This window comes from Mixophyes fleayi, chromosome 1, assembly GCF_038048845.1.
Source record: "Mixophyes fleayi isolate aMixFle1 chromosome 1, aMixFle1.hap1, whole genome shotgun sequence".
Lineage (NCBI taxonomy): Eukaryota > Metazoa > Chordata > Amphibia > Anura > Limnodynastidae > Mixophyes > Mixophyes fleayi.
Genome location: NC_134402.1, coordinates 322,643,329 through 322,663,967, shown reverse-complemented (window position 1 = coordinate 322,663,967; position 20,639 = coordinate 322,643,329). Strand labels below are relative to the sequence as shown.

Sequence of the window (20,639 nt, the reverse complement as noted above, 5' to 3'; positions counted from 1 at the left end):
TACTTCTCTTTACAAATGTAACAAGTGAGGATATGCAATTCATTTTCTTTTTTAAAGCCATCCAGTGGTGTTACTGGAGACCGCTCAGGGTCATGAATAAAACATTATATATCATACAACATAGGCAATGGTCTGACATACACTCAGTTCACAACTGACACCACGTACTCTTCACAGGGGCAAGATCAGCTCTTGGGTAAAAGTTCTTCTCTGCAGATTATAATACAATTCCTAAACAATGTACCAAATTCTTATACATGCAAAGCTGTCTCATTACTCCCTATACTACACCATGAGGAGAGCTGTATTCTCCCTAAGAGAAGCACCCCATGCCCAGGAGATATGATGGCCTGTACTTTGCTCTGAGCCCTCTCTCTTTCTTGCCTACCCCCACTTCTTATTCCTACCTTAAAAAAAGTGGTTTCTTGCTTGGATTGGGCTAATCATAACCTTGCATGCTTAAATGTAGTGCAGTGGTGTACACACAAGTGTTACATAATATACTGAGAATAGGAGGATATACCAAAACAAACATTAACTCAGTATCTACCTTTATCTATGTACTCAGGACCACCAGTCATCAGTGTATATTATAAAGATATTGCCTGCTCATTACTCTGCTGTCTCCAAAAGGGCAGAATGAAGTGTTGGAAAGCTGAACCAAGATAAAGCAAATACCTGAACTATGGGGCATATTCAATTAGGTATAGTGATCGCGATTATGCGCAGTTGCATGTGTAAAGTGTCAAGATGGTACCGCAACATCACAGATTTCACTTCGCAATCCTATAGAGTGTGCACGGAAATCCGTAGTGTTGCGGTAACGGGACTTGTGCAGCTGCGCGTAATTGCGATCACCGTACCTAATTAATTATGCCCCTATATGTTTAATATTGCAATAAATACAAAAGTAAAAAAAACTGCTGAACATAGTAGAAAACGGCTTCCTGACCTGCACATATAGACTCAATGCAAGAGAGGATCAGTTCACACACAGCGCACTGGTGACATTATGCTAAATCTAAATGCACTGGCGTATTTTTAATTTTATATGTTGTAATTATATTCTTTGTAGATTATTTTTATGTTTGAGTTTTACTTGCTTGTTTTAATTGTGTCATATTCATGTTTATGTGTATAAATGTATACAATAAAAATGTTCAGTATATAAAAAGTATATACTGGTAAATATGTACTACAGTGGCATAAATACACATGTATAGAGACAAACACATAGGGGCAGATTCCATTGGCAGCAATGTTCCTGAGATCATTGCGACCCCGCTTTATTACCATTTATACGGTAATAAGTAACACCTTTGATGACACCTCTATGGGGCACGAGCAAAAGGAAGCGTTACTTTCACTAAAAAAATTGCTGCGCTGTGTCTCACGGCTGTTCCGGGACACTTGGCTGCGATTTTTTTTAGAATTGAATCTGCCCCATAGTAATGAATATTTTCATATTTGTCAGCCTATACACAATATATTCATACAAAGAAACAGGCACAGTCTGTACACATTTACAGTGACAGACACACTTGGATAAAACAGACACCGCACATGCAAATACACAAAGAATAGGAAAGAGTACACTGACATAGGGCCTTTCACAGTTCTTTACATTTAATTTTTTTCTTTCATAAACTACTAATTGATAACTCTTTATTTTTGCCATGTTCATTCATTGAAATAACCCTAGATATCAAAATGCCTGTCTGTTTTATTTCTAATATACCCAATGGCAGGAGCATAGCCATTTTGCTCAAAAGAAAATATTTTCTAATATTTGTATTTTAAAATTCTAATTAAATTAGTTCTCCCCTTTTCGCAATCACATAAAAAGAAATATAGGGTCAGCTTTAGAGTTGGAGATAAAAATATGCATTTCCATATTGTATGTGTGCGTGCCAAAATGCTGCCGTAATATAGACTTGATGCCATTTGCTCTTACAGAGGTGCGTGAGGGTGGTTAACGTGTACGTTCAGAACAATACACAAGGGATGTATTTAATTTTCACTCAGACATAGCCTTCTCATACACCTTTTAGTGGACTATCTGTGCAGGTATCATAGATATGGTGCAATATTCTGAGTTTAATAATTATAACACACACATTTTATTTATACAGAAAAAGGTTCCATCCGCACCAGGTGTGTCTACATCCCTTGAAATGAATCTATGAAATCTTTATTATTTTTCCACCAAATTTTACTATCATTTATATCAACTGGGAGGTGCACCCGTACGCACTTTAAAATACTTAAAACCCTAAAGGATATATTAACATTTTTCTAAAATTCTATTTATATGCTAGAGTACAAACCATACATGTGTTAATACATTTGCAATTCAAAATCCATATGTACAAGCACAATGTTGCAGACATCTTTTTATGCTTATGTTCAGGCCAACTCTAATTATGTTCAGACCAACTCTAAATCAGGCCCATAGTGCTTACAGTTGTATTTTTGTCATGTTGTTTAAAGAAAATCTATAGTAATATTCTAAGTATATTGTTGATTCTTGTTTTGTGTATGTGGTCTGCCTAGACCCAACATGTAATAAAGGAAACTATCAATGAGTTATAAAGCGCATTGCTAGTTGAAACACTAAAGTATCAGCTAAAGTTCTAACCTGTATAGAATGTTTTAACAATATACAAACGAGTCAAGAAATTAGGAAATCTGCCTGAATTTAATTTTCATATCACTATATACTGACATTCCAGAGCTAGTGTGAGTGGCAGAATGTGAAATTGCTCCTAATGCATTTAACCACTCTACTGCCAAAGAACCTAGCAGCGCACTGTACAGTAATGGGATTACACCTAATTTTGTATATCAATTTTTCACAAAATCTCCTTCATCGCATCTTCAAGGGAAGTATAAAATGCATGGAGGGGTTAAAGGGTTAAAGTAGACAAGATATGTCGAAATGGAATTTCCAGCCATACTAACGGATGCTGATAGAATTTGCCCTGTTGTCTTATGATAAATATACAGGCTCAAAGCAGGACTTATCTGTAGAAGCCTTTGAAGAGCGACTTAACCCCTGCAAGAGTGACTGAGGTTTGGAAGGAGCTGCTTGCACTTCCATCCGGCCTCATGTTGCCCTCTGCTCTCCTTTCTGCTTAGATCTCTTTGTCTCTGGAACTCCTTATCCAATAGTGGATGTGAGCTGGATTTGATCCTTTGTTTATTGCTAAAGATGTCTCTTTGTTCATATGAACTGAGAAACCCAAGTCAGTTTAGCTAATAAGGTTTGTCTGTAAACGCCTTTGTTAGCAACAATGAATTAATTATAATCATTTTTGCGTTCACATTTCACCTGAAAAGGGTTAAATCCTCCTTTTCTAAGGAAATAACGAAGAATGTCTGGGGGTTTTTGTAGGTGGTCTAGTTTTATTTGTACATTTGATGTTAGTCCTTCTAAAGGAAACTCATAAACAGTGTTTTAATATGTTTTGCAAGTTTAATGTAATTGAACTATGCTATTTTATTTATTTTGGTATGATGCTATTCTCTTATTTTGGTTGTTCTGCTTTTATAGCCTTCAAGTTTCACTGTTGTTACTAACATCTATAACAAGGTTTAAGCTGGCCACACATAGAAAGCTCCTCCCACTTGGACTGAGTTTCGAAAGTGTCACTGTGAATTTGGGCACACTTTTGGGTGGCCAAAGTGGACGAAATTTGTCTGCTCTGCCCAAGTGCCCTCTGAGTTACGTTAAGGCCTGTTAGTGCAGATGAAAATTGACTGCACGCAATCCTTCGACTTCATTTCCCATTTTAATTGCATTATTATTGTAATGACAAACAATTTTGGACTAACAGTCCAGTATTGGAGCGCCAGAATAAGCTCTATGTACGTTTTATTCTATTTTATATTATATATATATATATATATATATATATATATATATATATATATATAATTACCTTATGGGTTTTCATTTTGTAGAATAACTTAAAGACAATTGTCATCAGGTTCTCTGTTGTCTTTACAATGCTTTAGTGTTCATCTGAGAGAGGGTATAATATACTGCTCTCTCTGCCATATGCTTTCTCTCAGCATAGCTTCCCATAGCTTCCTCTATTTGAGAAGGAGCATAGCACAGTCTGAAGCTTGACTTGGAAGTCAAGTCAAGCTATCGGCATAGAGCGTGCTATACTACATGTTCTCTCCTGGACAAACAGGGGTACACAGAAACTGATTGTTTGTTTGTTTTTTGCTCAATCCATACTTATTGCAATAAAAATAATGGAGAACCTTTCTTTAAGAGATCACTAATTTAAAAACTCAAGTTACCATATAGAAATGTGCTGCTGATGACTGACTGCTGATGGATACATAAGCACCCCAATCTTCACTGAACTTGTGATGTTTGGCCTTGCATTCACATTTGTTACTCACTTGAGTATAAGCTATTGTCCTCTGTTATCAGATAATGGAAACAAGAGGTTGTATTAAGGGTCATTAAATGCAGGTCTGCTTTACAAAGAAAAAAGCTTCCTGATAAAGCGTTCATCAGAATTTAGGTGACTATTTATCATCTGAGAGAAGTCTCATTTTTACAGATTGGCATTTTTTATTTTTTTTTTAAAAATATTGCTGAGCCTTAATCAGCTGCCTACACCATACAGCTCCAATTAGCTTGTCTCTGTTGTCGTGCGCATGTATCGCTCATTCGCAAGGGAACTGAAATCCCACCTTTGGGCTTTTAGTTTCACATGTAAAAAAAATTGTTACAAAAAACTAAAGTATTTTTTTTTTTAAAAAGGCAAAAAAAAAATCTTTATAAATAACATATAACTATATAATGTTATTTTTTAAATTGTAGCTTTCTTTTTACATTATTTTATAAATAAATAAAAGTAACTTAAAAAGTATTGCATTACAAAAATGTTAAATTCCAAGAATGCACCATTTTTTATAAATGCTTCTGTTCTGTTGCGCCACAATACTTAGAAAATGAGAAATAGCCTGGAGACTTTTGCCAGCAAAAACAGGCGATAACCCCATTAATATACAGGTGAAGTGAAAGCAAGCCCCTTTGCTGACCAAAACGCCCATTTTTACTAGCAAAATGGATTTATTGCCCTTTAATAAATATGCCCCTAAATCTCAAATAACCACAGCTCTGGTAAAGCCCATGAAATGTTTACATATGTGCTAATATTATTATTAATAACACTTTCAAATAAAGGTATATTTGTATTTAATACAGCTGGGTTCTTTGGTTCATATATGGCGGCTTCATCTAGTTATTATGTTATATCTCATAACTGCTTAAATGTCAAAATAAAATAAATACATGCATTTGTGAATTATTCTACTACTACTGTATATACTGTTAGCAAAAAGATATGTTCTAGAAGAAAAAACGTAATTAGTATTGTATATCTATATCTTTACTTTTGAGAAAATGTATGAAATGTATATAATAGAGCTTTATGCCTTTTAAATCAAAAGAATGATTTAAACCAAAATTATGTGTCAAAGACCTGGAATCAAACAAGGCTATAAGCTAGAGCAAGGAGATGTGGAACATCCGCACTAATTCCACGATGAACCTCCTGTTATAATACTTATTACAATAGGAACATTCATTTGATGGAACTGAAGTTCTTTTTAGTAATGTGTAGATTTGTAAATACTTTAGCTATAATTGTCCTTTAAATTATTGAGATGCAAAGGTTAACATGCGTCAGTGAGGGGTTAAATGTTGTACTTCTTGTAGATCAGTACATGTGGAATGATATCTCCATGTGAAAGGCCCAGGAACTTCAAGGTTAAATCCAAAGTCACTCTCTCTTATCTGCATACTCACAAGCAGTATTCAGCAGATAAGCACACAGAACCATTAGTAGCCCGTCATCCCCAGCCTTTGTGCTCCACGTTGAACAAATAAACACTTTGGTGATGTAATGATTTTTGTGTTTGATTCCGAATTCCTTTATTTTACCCAGACACCCATATATCCTTACCCGCATTATTGGACCGTTCAGACATATATAAATATGAAATTATTTATATAAAATGTTCACAGTCAACAATTTCACTAATATTTGCTTATTTTTATTAAATAACCAGTAACCTTCACAAATGTATATGTCAAATATCCCATTCCATTATGGACCTATATATTTCAAACTTGTTGTGTAGGTGAGAGCAATCTACTGTGCCTAGTTACCAGCCATTTAAGTCTCTGAAAGTCATACTTTAGTAGTTCTTCAATAGGTTTACAGATTGGAAGTTGTTTGTTGACAGGGAAAAGTCTTCAGTTCTGATAACTCCTGAAATGTAACACATTGGTGAATCTTACTAACCGTAATGGAGTGATCAAGTAACTGTCTTTGGTGCCTATGAATGGTTAAGCTTATGTTTGTCTATCCCCATCCTTATTTCATTTGGATGCGGTTGAAATTATGGTACTTTCTCCCATTTTTCTCCTGTTGTGGTCCCACTGTATTATATAGCAGAGTATAATAATCAAGCAATGGCACGCTTGAAAGGGTTATGTAGTCCATCTATAAAAGGAATAACTGCCTTATCTGTGTTCTTCAAAAGGATTAGTGTCTATGGGCTCATTAAGAGTCAGACGCAAAGTCCGTTTTAGGCGCATCAACCAAAAAACCATTATCCTGCAGCAAACACCATATCCGCCTGCATCTTGGACGCAATTAACACTTGCGACAGCTTGCGGCTTACTACGAGGGAAGGGCGTAACGGAGAATTGTGAAGGTGTGACCCCGTAAGTAAATCCTAGACGTAGTAAGGCGCAGATGCAACACACATCAAAAAAGGGCTAAGACTGTGCGGCAGGAATTAGGTGACGCAAGTAGTTGGCTAGCTGCACGAAATGCTCGCAGCTTGGTAGGGTATTACGAGTGTGATTTCTGCCAATGTAAGCACTGTGGACCTAACCACTAAATCGGGGTGTGGAAGCAGCACTCTCAAGACCACCACTCCCGCAATCCCTACCAATCTGGGCAACAAGCTAGGGTGTGTTGGATGTACAGTACTAAAGTCCTAAGAGATATCTCTTAGGTATTGTCAAAACTGGTAATACTGAATATTACTTTATTCAGTTCTTATTACCTACATTGTAGTTCAGCTGTTAAGAATAAGGAGTGTATAGATTATTATGTCCTCACTGATTTGAGTGAACATTTGGTTTCTTACAAGTTAGATTAATAAACATCATATGTAGACACATTTGACAATCTGGTACAGCAAACATGGTCAGAACAGATACCGGGGAATGTGTTCAACATATAGCAAATAAGAAGTGGCACTGTGCATTTGATTATTAGGAGAAGCTGGGAAATTTTCAGGGACAACATTTTTTCCAGGGTCAACTATTCAAAACATTGTAGTGTCCCTAAATTATGTACAGTGGAAAACCATGTAAAGTAGCAGAAACACATTAATAATTACGTTAGTGCTTATAATCAATGTATTTGTTACGTTTGTAGGTGTTGTGTTTGGATTTTAAAATGTATTTTATAGATATTCAAAACGATTATCTAGCACAAACTTTCTGTGCCATGATGCATTTACGAAAGAGTAACAAATATATTTTGTACAAGTTAACCTGTGCATGATACTCATGCATTCTAGTCAAATCAAGCTACTTAAGGTGTTAAAAAGGTTCTTGTCATGCATTTGGGCCATAGCCCAGGCCTCAACCACCAACCACTCCCCACTGTCACCCCCGGCAACCACCAACCACTCCCAACTGTCACTTCTCCTTCAAGAAATATATATATATTTTTTTAAAATCTTTATAAACACTTTTAACAATTAACAAATTAAATTAACAAATTAAAAACATCTTAGTATACCAAATTTCAGCCCTTTCTGAATTTTTTTTCCACACACACTAAGAATTTAGTAGGTCAGTGTATAACTCCGCCCAGCAGGTGGCGCTGCCGCTTGGTTTTATTTTTTACACACACAGACAGACTAACACACGCCACTAGACATTTATATTATAGGTTGTGTTAGTATATTAAGTTTTTGGGCTGTTCCTCTCTCTGTTTTCAGTTTCCTTTGTGGGAATGAGAGTTACAGAATGTGGTGGCGCTATCCTGCACAGTCATCCTCGGATGTAGCATTTACCAATCTTAAAGTTAATTTTCCATTCCAATTAAGAAAAGAAGGAGCCAAAACACTAAGATGTCCCCAGCCATACCACCAGACATGGACAGACATATCTAAAAGACCACATACTGCAAATGTTTGAGAATCCCACATTTCTGATTAAATGCAAATTGGGTAGAGCCCAATCTGCACTAAAAGTTAACTATATTTCATGCTTCATATTTGTTCAATACATTCTTACTATTCCTAGTTAACTATTTACTTTTTTTATGCTATTTCATTGCTTTTCTGTTGGCCTAATGTCAGTGTCTCTAAATTGCAAATGAAAGGGATGCTATATATTCACCAGCACACTAGTAATGTAGCAAGAACAAGTTGAAACTTGTCTTAACTTTATTTCACATAGAAGTGTGTTGACACCTTTATCTTCCTATGCCAGTTTGTTAGGAGCCTCACATCACTAATCTCTGCTGTTGGGGACCTTGCATTTTCCATAATCAAACTCACAGACTGTGACTTCCGACTGGCCACTCTTCTCCATACTTGATTACTCTGCCGGAATGTCTATCAGGCTCACGAATTTCAGGGGTTCTAAAAAGCAGGCACTATCCCAGGCCGAGGCGGGTCTTATTGGCGCATTTTGCATTGCTAAACCCTGCAGCGCAGTGTTGGTAATCATGACAAGGTTGGAGCTACGGTGATGCAATGTCATAACCACGCCCCCTGCCACACTTACTAGCTGACCTCCTGGCAATTCTCAGAAGGGAGACAGCAAAAAGTTGTCTCCTCACAAGATGACCCTGCCCCTGTCACATGTAGACTTGCCCACACTCACACAAATGGACAGGTCGCTGCCTCCTATAAGTCAACACACTAACTATCCAATCATCGGATAGAGCAATCTGTTGTCAATCTCTGCCCAGTTCAAAACTGAGGACATACTAGAGGAACAGGAGAAAAAGATTTATTACTTTGTTATTAATAAGGGCTCAGACTCTTGTGATATGCACTTGGGAAAAAATGGTCACTTTACCTTGGTTGAATATAGAAAATAGACTTTACCGCTGAGCCGGTGATTTTACGCAGGTTCAGAGTGAAATCTGGAGCACTACAATCCCCACCACATAAGTTTTACTGTATGTGGAAAGTGTACATTTGTGCATTCTAAATACTCCTTTCCATTAAGGGTTAGATAACAGATAATACAGCATCTAGCATGCAGAAAGATAAGAACTTTATTGTGCAGTTTGCTAGAATTAAAAATAGAAGAATTTGCAGCAACAAATCTTTAAAACCTGTGACTGTCCTTGGAAATTAAGGACAATTGGGCTCGTCAGGTCATCATTTAAAACCTATCACATGTGTGATGTACATCCTGCGCACCTCTATTGCGGTTAGTTGAGATGCAAGGTGCAGGTTTGCATAATAAGATTACCAGATATACAGCATACATCTAAACTAATTGCAATGCAGCCACGAAGCATCTCAGTGACTGACAAGGTCAAGGTCGTGACAGCAATGTGGCTCGGTGTCCCACACTTGCTGCCTTGGAGTCCAGTGTCAGGGATCCTTCCGAATGGTTCCTATGACTGTAGTCTATGCAAACAGTGCTCACACTAACGCTTTGTCATATATTGGACCACCCTGTGACAGTGTATGGTGTGGGAAAGGCCAGAGGAAACCTAAAACAGATATTAAAATTGAATCTAAACATAGCTGCAATGAGATTTATTCCAACTAAAGGAATAATGTAGCCTGTAAAATATAAGAGTATTAGAACAAGGCACCGAGGCGTTTTATGATTATATAAATAATACAGATCACATGTGTGACTCCAATGTGACTTATCATATCTTTTCTTTCTTTTACTGTAGGGTGGTACATATATATATATTTGTTTTTTTATGTGGAAAAAAGGGAGAGATATAATGATGTTGCATGGGGGTGGTAGGAGGAAGGGGATTCAGGACTAAAATTTGAAATGGGGCCTCTGGGAATCTAGATAAACTAATATCTCATCAGTACGTTTCCAAGTGGCTATCCTGACAACCCAAATAGAAAATGTACTTTTTGCTGTTAAACAACCATCATCTAGCTCAGCAATTGTTTAGAAAATAGGTCAAATTTAATTATTTTCAGTTAAGTTAGGCATACATCCATTATTATACATTATTGGATATATTATCTATGCATCATCCGGTCCTTTGTTAATTGCAGACTGGAAGCATGTATCCTATTTAAGTATTACATGATGTGTATAGATATGGATAAAATCACATTCAGAGTTAAATCCCAGAAGCCCTCCCCTTTTTTTGTGGTTCGCCTCTCCCTGTAGGCTTCTCTTTCTCTCTGCCTTTTTTCCAAGACAACCATTCCATCAATCCTGAAAAGCCGCAGAGCAAATCCTCGCCAAACAGCAGTGTGTGTATAAGAACCCTGTTCATTCATCCACTGATGTATGAGGGAGATTTGATCTGTGCCTCCATTGGCATCACCTGTGTTAACCACCGTCTGATCACGGAGTTCACCCGCTGGCTGCTGAAATCTCTCTGCATCAGGCCCTGGAAGGATGTGCCCAGCACGCTGCTTGCAGAGTAATTCCTGACAATTACCATCTCCTCACTACAACTTGGCTCACACACCGACGTGCTTTAAGTAACCCCTTCGCTGACAAATATGTCTATGAGATCATTTTCTGGACCTGAGAAGTTACAATTTCACTTTAACTGTTCAGAAAATTCTTATTTGTATCCTAAACTGAAAGCCTTATGACATAAAATAGTGTTTACATTTGGAATACATATAAAAGTGAAATTGTTTTTGTTATATGTGGTTACATCTTTAACTGGGCATTTAATCAATGTCTGTAACAGAACTGTAATTAGAACTGCTTCTAGTAACTGTTGCTCATACATTCCTTAATTGTGGAAATATTTCCTTCCATCATAATTTTTTGCGACATGGACCATATAAATTTTCCCCAACAGTTCCAGTGACCAATGATGTACACTTAAAAGTACTGTAAAAAAGAAGCTCATACATTTCTCAGTATGGGAGTATCCCGCGTATAGAATGAAGACACTGAACGAGCGACACTACGTCACTCATTCAGTGTTTTTGGTGCCCCCTATAAACCATGGTGCCGTGGGCAAACGCCTAGGTTCGCCTAGTGGTAAAGTCGGCCCTGTACAGTGCACTGATTTATTTTTTTATGTGATTCAATCCAAAATTAATTTGACTGCATCTAAAAGAAGAAATCTAAAAAATCACCCCACACCTAAAGATTTACCTGTATAATTTGAACACTCCAATGAAGCATTATTAATTAAAACAAACACAGTTGTTTTAATTAATAATGAAATATTGAATTAAATTGAAATATAATTAAAATAAAAAACATTTCTAAGTCATCTATATTTGATTGTATATTTTTGATTGGAGCCAACTGCGTGACCCCCATAACTTTTTTTATATATATACAATCTCAAAGATCAAAATCAAATTGTACGTTTAATGTACATAATAACACACTTGGGTGCCATCAGTCTCTTTGACACTGATACATTTTGGTTTAGTACTAACAAAAAATGTGTGAATGTGAAGCAGAATGAATGCAACTCCCACTCACAAACATTCACCAAACCCTAGTTTCATCAATTACATGTTTTGTTTGTTTTGTTTTGGCTTTTTTTTTAAAAAAAGAACAATTAAAACTAAAATATATACATCTGCTCCCGGTCTTGCCTCTATCATCAGAAGACATAGCTTAGTATATTTTGGAACATATTTCTGGGTTTACAAGTTAAAATTCTCTGTAGAAAACAAATATATTTCTTCTAACATAGTAATGAAATAAAATTGTATTTGTCCCACCCTTTGATAGTCATATTTCTATTTCAAATTCACATTTGTGCACAAAGTAAGGAAAGCAGTTATTCCATCCATACCTGACAAACATGAGAATTAATCAGTACATGAAGATGGAATAGTTATTAAAGATGACACTACAACTTATAATAAGATTGTATGATAATCATGTTCAATGGTCATGGGATGGAAGGGAGGGTAATGCCAATGACAACCTACATGGTGCTGTATATAACATATATAACCTACCCTGAAAGGGAATTACACTTAAAAAAGAACTGTGCTACCAAAAGAGCGATTGATGCAATGTATACTGAAATACTATCAGTACTTATTTATAATACATTTAAGGTTACAAATATTACCTAGCAGAAAATAAATATTTTGGAGCATTGTGCCTTTAAACATATATATACTGCTGAAAAGTGAATAAGTGTTGAATAGCTCTGAATTTTGTTGCACTATAAGACATTCTATTTGGCAGTGTTCCCAGCCTGTTGCTATGGTAACTTGCATGATTTCACTAACAGAATAAAACCAGGCAACAATTATTCAGCCCCCCTAACCGCTATACACGTTCTCCATAAAAAGCATGTTACACTTTAATGTATAACTTATTAAGTGACACTTTCACTTTTGTGTTACTGTTAGTTTTCATATTACTAATTCTAATTTCTACATTCGTGTAACCTAATTACATTTTCTTCTATTTTTATTTTCTTATTTTGCCATGTAACCTACTTCCTGGGGATTGCTCAATTCCTGAGCTGGCAAAGCTAGCACATTTTATTTGGCTTTCCATTTGCGTAGTAGGGCCAGGCAGAGCCGTAACTTAGAATTCTAGCGCCTGGGGTGAGAAAGACAAATGCCACCCCCCTAGCCCTCAATTTTAACCAAATGAACCTAAAACATTCCTAAATTGCGCCCCCCTTCCGTGTTGCGCCCTGGGTGGTCGCCCCTATCGCACAGCCCTAGTTATGGCCCTGGGGCCAGGTCTTGGCGCAATTGAAATCAGTGAGAAAGATTGGTGACTGTTATGTGTGCATGGGGCGGGCAGCAGATTCAATCACATTGGCACACTTCCCATTTGTTCACAGTCTCTGCTGGGCTAGACATAGAGCAGTGTGTTCCATTGGCACTCTGTTACTGTCCTTAAACCTCAATATATCAGCTGACTATGAAGATTCCAGAGACAGACAATACTATGACCAGAGAAGGCCAGAGAAAGCATGCAAACAGGTATGGAGATGGAACCTATTAGTTCCAATGAGCGCATACCCAATTATGCCTGCAGTAGAGGGTGGTGGTAGAATATATACACCATTTAATCACGTTCACAGAAGGGAATGCACAGGGATCACTGGTGTCCTCCGTTGACCACTTTCCCCAGACTGCAAGTGCAAGCACTTATATGTGGTTAACCAGCATCTGTCTCCAAACCTATCTCATAGCCACCTGACACAGTGCCGCCTAGAGATACCATTTCACAAACATGCATCTGCGAATAAGACTGGGCACCAGATCTGGTTGTACATTTTATACAGGGCATGATCAGTTAAGACCCTGCATATTATAGTGACCATCGTATATTGCTATTCATATTAGACTAAATAAATCACCAAATAAATCTCTGTAGTTCAGAATGTGCACCAATTACAGCTCTGCATATTAGAGAGGGTTACAGATATGGCTGTGCATGTTATCTGTGCCAGATATGACAGGTCTTATTAAAGTGGGCTCCAGGTAAGGCACTGCATATTAGTCACTACAAAAGATATGGCTCTTTATATTACATTGACAGGGCAGACACGTTCCAACTTCACTCCAACCAGTCAGAATAAAAAACTATATACAGCTTTGTACAGCTGTATACTCAAATACTCTACAAACAATGGCCTTTTTATTCTGGATGTAATTCTCTGTGCCTATACTTTATGTATATATAACAGCACAATGACATTCTTTGCATAGTTCTTAATATGTGTTCATCTCTTGTATGTTAAATTACACTGTATAGTTTTGCTAATAAAGTGCACATTGATTTCAAATAATGTTATGTTTCAGTTTGGCTATTTCATTGTTCCCCATTGACAGCGCTAATACAATAATAAACTAAAGTAACCAACGGAATTTGGTTTACTTTTTTCCTAATTGTTTAATATCACGCCCTGCTCCAGGGAAGTGAACCTAAAAATGTGGATGGAAAGACAGGCAACTATAACTAGGTGTTACTTGTAAAAATTCATTCAAGAAATACATCACTAAATATTATTATATATTAAATAAAGAGTTTAGCTCTAGAAAACATGCACGTATAGTAAACTAATCCTAGCTCGGGTAAAAGTCCATTTTAACATCAGAGTCTAGTTAAGCTAGAAAAACTGTACCTAAAAAAATATTCATTTAAAGTGTACCAGTCTCATCCGTAAAACTGCAGTGGTGCCTATAAAACATTGTGAAAACCAATACTTGTATCATTCTCAAAACTTTCGGCCAGGACTATATATATATATATATATATATATATATATATATATATATATATATATGTATATGCTACAGGGAAAACGAAATATATGACTGATAATTCTGTTAATATAGAGCGCTGGGCTCCGTCTCCCATCTTGGTAGTGGTGTCCCCTGTGATCTAGTGAAAACAGGAAGTGGGGCACCCTCTAGCCGTCTGCATCGCTCTAGTGAGCATGCACAGACGAAAGTTGGGGTCTCAGTACTTTCTTCCAGTGCCAGTTCAACAGTAAATATGTGATAACTAGAGCTACATCCTTTTTGTGTTCTCTTACTTATATATAGATATAGTGACCAGAGGCACAAAATATATTAGAGCAACCTGTTCTCTGACATTGCCCACATTATAAGCTTACTACCATCTGCATATTTGAATGTACTATAATAGTGTTAAGTACATTAACTGCATAAGCTTGTCATACTGCTTGTCTGTTGCAGTCAGTATCAACTGTGAGCAACTGTATATATGTAGATATTATCTGTTACAACATGTTCTGAAATAAAACCAACAAATTGGTTAAGTTTCTTGTGGCTTAACATCTACCACCAAAGCCGCTGACACCTATTACATATAACAGCACAAGTGCCCTGATAATAAATATCTGCCCACTAGTTAATAAGTGCTGGATCATCTTGTCTTTTATAGTATTAAAATGCTTTTCAATTTGAGGAGTTCATGCTGCAGCCATAAGCTTCCCACAGAAATGCCAGGCAGAATAAGAGTGAACAGATTATTTAACTATAACTAAAAAAGTGAGCCTTTCATTGTGCAGCCACCTAGGTATTTGTATACATAAAATAAAGAAAACCCAATTTATTAACCCTGTTCTACAAGAATCAAAGGAGCTACTTCCGCAGTGCAGTATAAAAGGACCTGGATCCTTTCCATTTGTGCTGTGTGAGTTACCTTACAGCTACAATTTGAAAGGCTGCAGTATACGTTCTACAGACTGCACTGTTACTGAGGGGGTCAACTACTTCTGTAAGGCAATTGTAGGGCGCAGACATGGGGGTGGCTTTATATTAGGCATTGGAAAGAAAATGATGTAACCAAGCGATATGAGACAAAATATTGGGGAAAGAAAAGGTAGACAGCCAAGAGATGTTGTGGAGGAAGGAAACGAGAAGAGGTATGGTATTGGTAGTTGTAGTGGAGGAAGGGAGTTTCAAGTGACATAGTGGTGGTGGTGGCAGAAGGGAACGACAAGAGATATGTTGGTGGTAGTGGTGGTGGAGGAAGGGAGCGACAAGAGATATGTAGTGGTGGCGGAGGAAGGAAGCGACAAGAGATATGTGGTGGTGGTGGTAGTGGTGGCAGAGGAAGACAGTAACAATAGATATGTGGTGTTAGTGGTGGCAGAGGAAGAGAGCAACAAGAGATATGTGGTGGTAGTGGTGGCGGAGAAAGGAAGCGACAAGAGATATGTGGGGGTAGTGGTGGCGGAGGAAGAGAGCTACAAGAGATATGTGGTTCTAGTGGTGGCGGAGGAAGGAAGCGACAAGAGATATATGGTGGTAGTGGTGGCGGAGGAAGAGAGCTACAAGAGATATGTGGTGGTAGTGGTGGCGGAGGAAGAGAGCAACAAGAGATATGTGGTGGTAGTGGTGGCAGAGGAAGAGAGCAACAAGAGATATGTGGTGGTAGTGGTGACGGAGGAAGGAAGAGACAAGAGATATGTGGTGGTAGTGGTGGCGGAGGAAGAGAGCTACAAGAGATATGTGGTGGTAGTGGTGGCGTAGAAAGGGAGCGACAAGAGATATATGGTGGTAGTGGTGCGGAGGAAGGGAGCGACAAGAGATATGTAGTGGGGTGGTAGTGGTGATGGAGGAAGGGAGCGACAAGAGATATGTGGTGGTAGTGGTGGCAGAGGAAGAGAGCAACAAGAGATATGTGGTAGCGATAATAGTGGTGGAGGACAGGAATGACAAGAAACATGGAGAATTAGCATGAAGTTTGGCATAACTGGGGAGGAACTATTCTTGATGACCCAGGAGCCTGTAGTTGTGCAACTGTGATAAGCCAAACTGATATTCTTAGAGCTTAAACTGAACATTATATGTTTTATTGTTGGTCCATAAAGGATTAGGATATGATGAATTCTATGGCAAATATTTACATTTATGTTACTTATTTGAGAGCTCTATATGTACTATAGTATTCTCTGTAAAAGTTGAATTCCTCCTAAATCAATTCATCTTATAATGAACATTTTATTTTATTTTTATTTTGTGTGTGTTTGTTTTTTATTTTATTTTTTTCTATATTTCTAATAGTATTTGAAATGTTACATTGCTAAGCATGTAAAATAACCAAGCATTACGTGATCACATACATGCAATACCAAAATATTCCAAATTAATGAATCTTTGTGCAACTGAATATGAAGATTATTAATACAGAACAACAAAAGGAACACTCAATGTAATGGACAGCATTTAATATAGGAAAATATTATATAATTTTACTATACATTGTGTGTTTGCTTAAATTTGCATGCAAACTGATTTTTATTTTTTATTATTTACGTAGGTTTTTAACATTAGCAAAGGTACTTACATGTCCAAAAGGATCTAAATGGTTGTTAGTGAGCTTCAGTTTCTGAAAGGAAACCAGCTGCCTCATCCAATGTGCGCCGGTGGCAGGTGAGTCGGGGTGAACGTACAAACGCCCGGGCATTGCAGGTTCAGCCTTCCCAGTAACCGACCTACATCAAGAACAGAGATAGAAAAATCCACTAAAATATTGCTCTTTGCTGCATTAACAGATTTGCAAGGAAATCATGATGTTCACCAACAGACTATAGGACCAGCAAAAACAAAACTAAAGAAATACTTCATAAAGTAAGATTTACAATGCAAGCAATCGATATGAGTACTTCTAATATAAACATGCAGTGAAATAGGATTCTAAGGGCTTGTACACATTGCCATTCGTTTTATGCGTTCAACACACATTTTAAACCTTTTCAAATACTGATAGTCCACAAAATAATATAGGGAACAGACCTGTACATGCATACTTTCTTAGAGATGTTCACCTTGGGCCTGATTCATTAAGGATCTTAACTTGAGAAACTTCTTATTTCAGTCTCCTGGACAAAACCATGTTACAATGCAAGGGGTGCAAATTAGCATTCTGTTTTGCACATAAGTTAAATACTGTCAGTTTTTTCATGTAGCACACAAATACTTGATAGCTTATTTGTACATTGACATTTAAAGTTGATATTTTGTGCAACATGAAAAAACAGTCAGTATTTAACTTATGTGCAAAACAGAACATGGTTTTGTCCAGGAGACTGAAATAAGAAGCTTCTCAAGTTAAGATCCTTAATGAATCAGGCCCCTTGTCTGCAGAGTTCCCAAATGCTCAATAACATATAATGGAGTTATATGGGAGTGCCCGTTAAGTACATTTGTGCACTATGCTGCAGGGATACTTTGAGAACACTCTTCAAAAGCTTTGTTTAAAAGTGAGCATGAAGTTCAAGGTTTTGTCTTTGTGGATGAGTGTGCCTACTTTTGCATCCACATGCAAAATTGAGATTTAAGTTGATGGGATGACCTAATTTTAATGATATAAAGGAGTAGAGAAGGTACATTAAGGGGGATGATCCCTGCTCTGAGCCAAACCACTGAGCCTTCTTAGTTTACCCATCACTATTGAGATTTGGTCTATACTTTATATGGGAGTATTTTGCACCTACAGAAAAACAAATTTTAAGGTTCAGTTTGGCCAGTGTTAATTTTTCGGTGGAATCACAAAGCTAGGTGGAGATTGATTTTCCAGGTGCAGTTCCAAGAACCAGTAAGTAGACTTTCACCATCATTTGTCCTTAGTGGGCCATATTTGTTTGAGGTTTGCAAATAAACATTACCGTGTAGAATATCCCATGCCATATGGTTTGTTGAGCATTTACCAAAATGTTTAAATAAACCATACTTACAAATCTATGTTCATTTAATTCTCTAAAAACACTCATTCATGTAAAAGCAATGTATTTTGGCAGAAATTTTCCTTAGTCTGCCAGTGACAGAAGATGGAATGGTAAGTTAGTTAACTTCTGATGTTATTTCAGTTGTCACAAACTCAATTGTCAAATGATGTTTCAACCAAATTGATTAATATTTTCCTATTGAACCCCCATCTGCATTGCAATAAGTCGATCCAAGGAAGACCTCCTTGTCGTTCTATTGCCTTGTCCCATGGCAGTGGCTACATGATGATAAATATGATGCAGGCAACAGTTTCCTAAACCTTTCATTGACTTTACAGAATGGGTGATCGTTGTGGTTCATTTGATGAAAAATCAGTAACTTAAGGGAGCTAAACATGATAATCACACATAGATAAGTTTGTCTGCTGTGATGACAGCATGGGACAATCATATTGAGTATCAGTCTACTGCTCAGGATCATTACACCCTTGTAGTGACACACTACTGACTCCTGGAGCATAGCTTTGCATGGAGCAGCTACTAAAAGTATATTAAAAAGAAAACTATTAATTTGCTCCAGGGTTCTGTCACCTTATTCTGTCTCATTCTGAATGCTGTTTTTATTGTTTTGCAATATGTGGCTATTTACTAATATTGATGTATTCATTGTTTTAGCCTTTGTGATTACATCAGTGCCACTCTGTGTATTAAGGCTGTGCTGGTCTGTATTTGATGATTTTTAGGGGACCTGTGAAACCTTTCTATCCTTCCCTTGCCCAGCCAGTTCAGGCCAGCAAAACAATATATAAGCCAGAGTGTTATTCTCCCTTATAAATAAAGGATCAGTCAGACAGATATTACAGAATGCAGAAAATCTCTTCTGTGATGAGACTTGCTCTTAAAATGCTGCATGCTTTGGGGATAGCTGAAATATAGGTAATGAATATTGCCTGTAAATGCTAACTAAAAATATATATCAATTACAACATCTCCACTTGTCTAAGGAGCATTGTAATGTCAAGTTGTCTGTTGTTTTATAGATTTATTTAGAATTGTCTTTGTTTACCTCCCTCCTTACACTCTTCAATATGTTTTGCATAGTTGCCTGAAGGGTGTGATTTTCATTATAAAACTCACTGGTTACAGTAAATAATTACCAACAGAAGCATTTCCTAGTCTACAGCTTCTACTAAGAGTGTTCCTCTACTTCGCAGCCAAAAACACATATTTAAAACTGCTGCTTATATTTGGAACGCCCATTCTTAAATAGAACAAGATGTGATATACAATAAAACTGCTTTAACTATCACAAAGGTTTCCAAGCAGTACCACTGCATCCAGCTCCTATGAGATATTATCACAGCCATCCAAATGAACAGTAGATCCATTTGTTGCCAAAACTAAGAACAGAGTGTTTAATAAAATGTAAACTCTGTGATTGCAAGTAGTATCAAGCTATAAATTAGGTATATTTTAGGCCTGTTTTATAGGCTTATTACAATTATCTTTTATTTTCCAATTGTGGTATTTGAAAGTGGTACTAGTGAAATGTACAAACATGGTGATCTTGTCTGAACTTAAAATAGTTATCTGTTACTGGAGGGAAACTGCACAGAACAGCTCAAATCCTAAAATGGTACCCTACAAACATATTTCTATTTTCTCATGATTTGGGATTTCTTATATATATATATATATATACATATATATATATATATATATATATATATATATATATATATATATATATATATACACAAGATATTGAGAATCATCTAAAAACTACAACCCATAAACCTTTTTTACATCCACAAGTGCGCCTGCAAGCATTTCAAATTGCACAGTCCACATGATCTTTGGAACCCCCCCATAAAAACAAAACACCCTTAGTTTTGTGGGTTGGTGGATGCTCTGGAAAATGTGCATCGCTGAAACATTACAAATGTTGCATTCAACCTACTACCACTTTTAATAAACCCCGTTATTCCTTTAAACTTGTATGTTTATATCCAAAAATTCTACTCGGTTTAGCCCAATTTAAGACTTAAATCAATCATAAGAGTAAGGGGACATTGGCAGAGCTGTCTTTAGAGTTTGCACTGCTATAGTCAGTAATTTTGTATTACCCAAGGTCATACTCCCTAGTAGCGGCAGTGCTTGGACGTCATAGGTGCTAAAACAAGAACTGAATTCCCAGTA

The 20,639-nt window shown here is 36.9% G+C and overlaps 1 protein-coding gene across 1 annotated transcript in view; it reads right to left on the bottom strand.

Moving 5' to 3' along the window:
* TBX5 (T-box transcription factor 5) overlaps nt 1-20,639 on the bottom strand; it is a 56,670-nt gene that overhangs the window by 24,152 nt on the left and 11,879 nt on the right. The window contains exon 5 of the mRNA XM_075192271.1: nt 17,060-17,207. Coding sequence (XP_075048372.1) covers nt 17,060-17,207 — 148 coding nt within the window. The remainder of the gene's footprint in view (nt 1-17,059; nt 17,208-20,639) is intronic.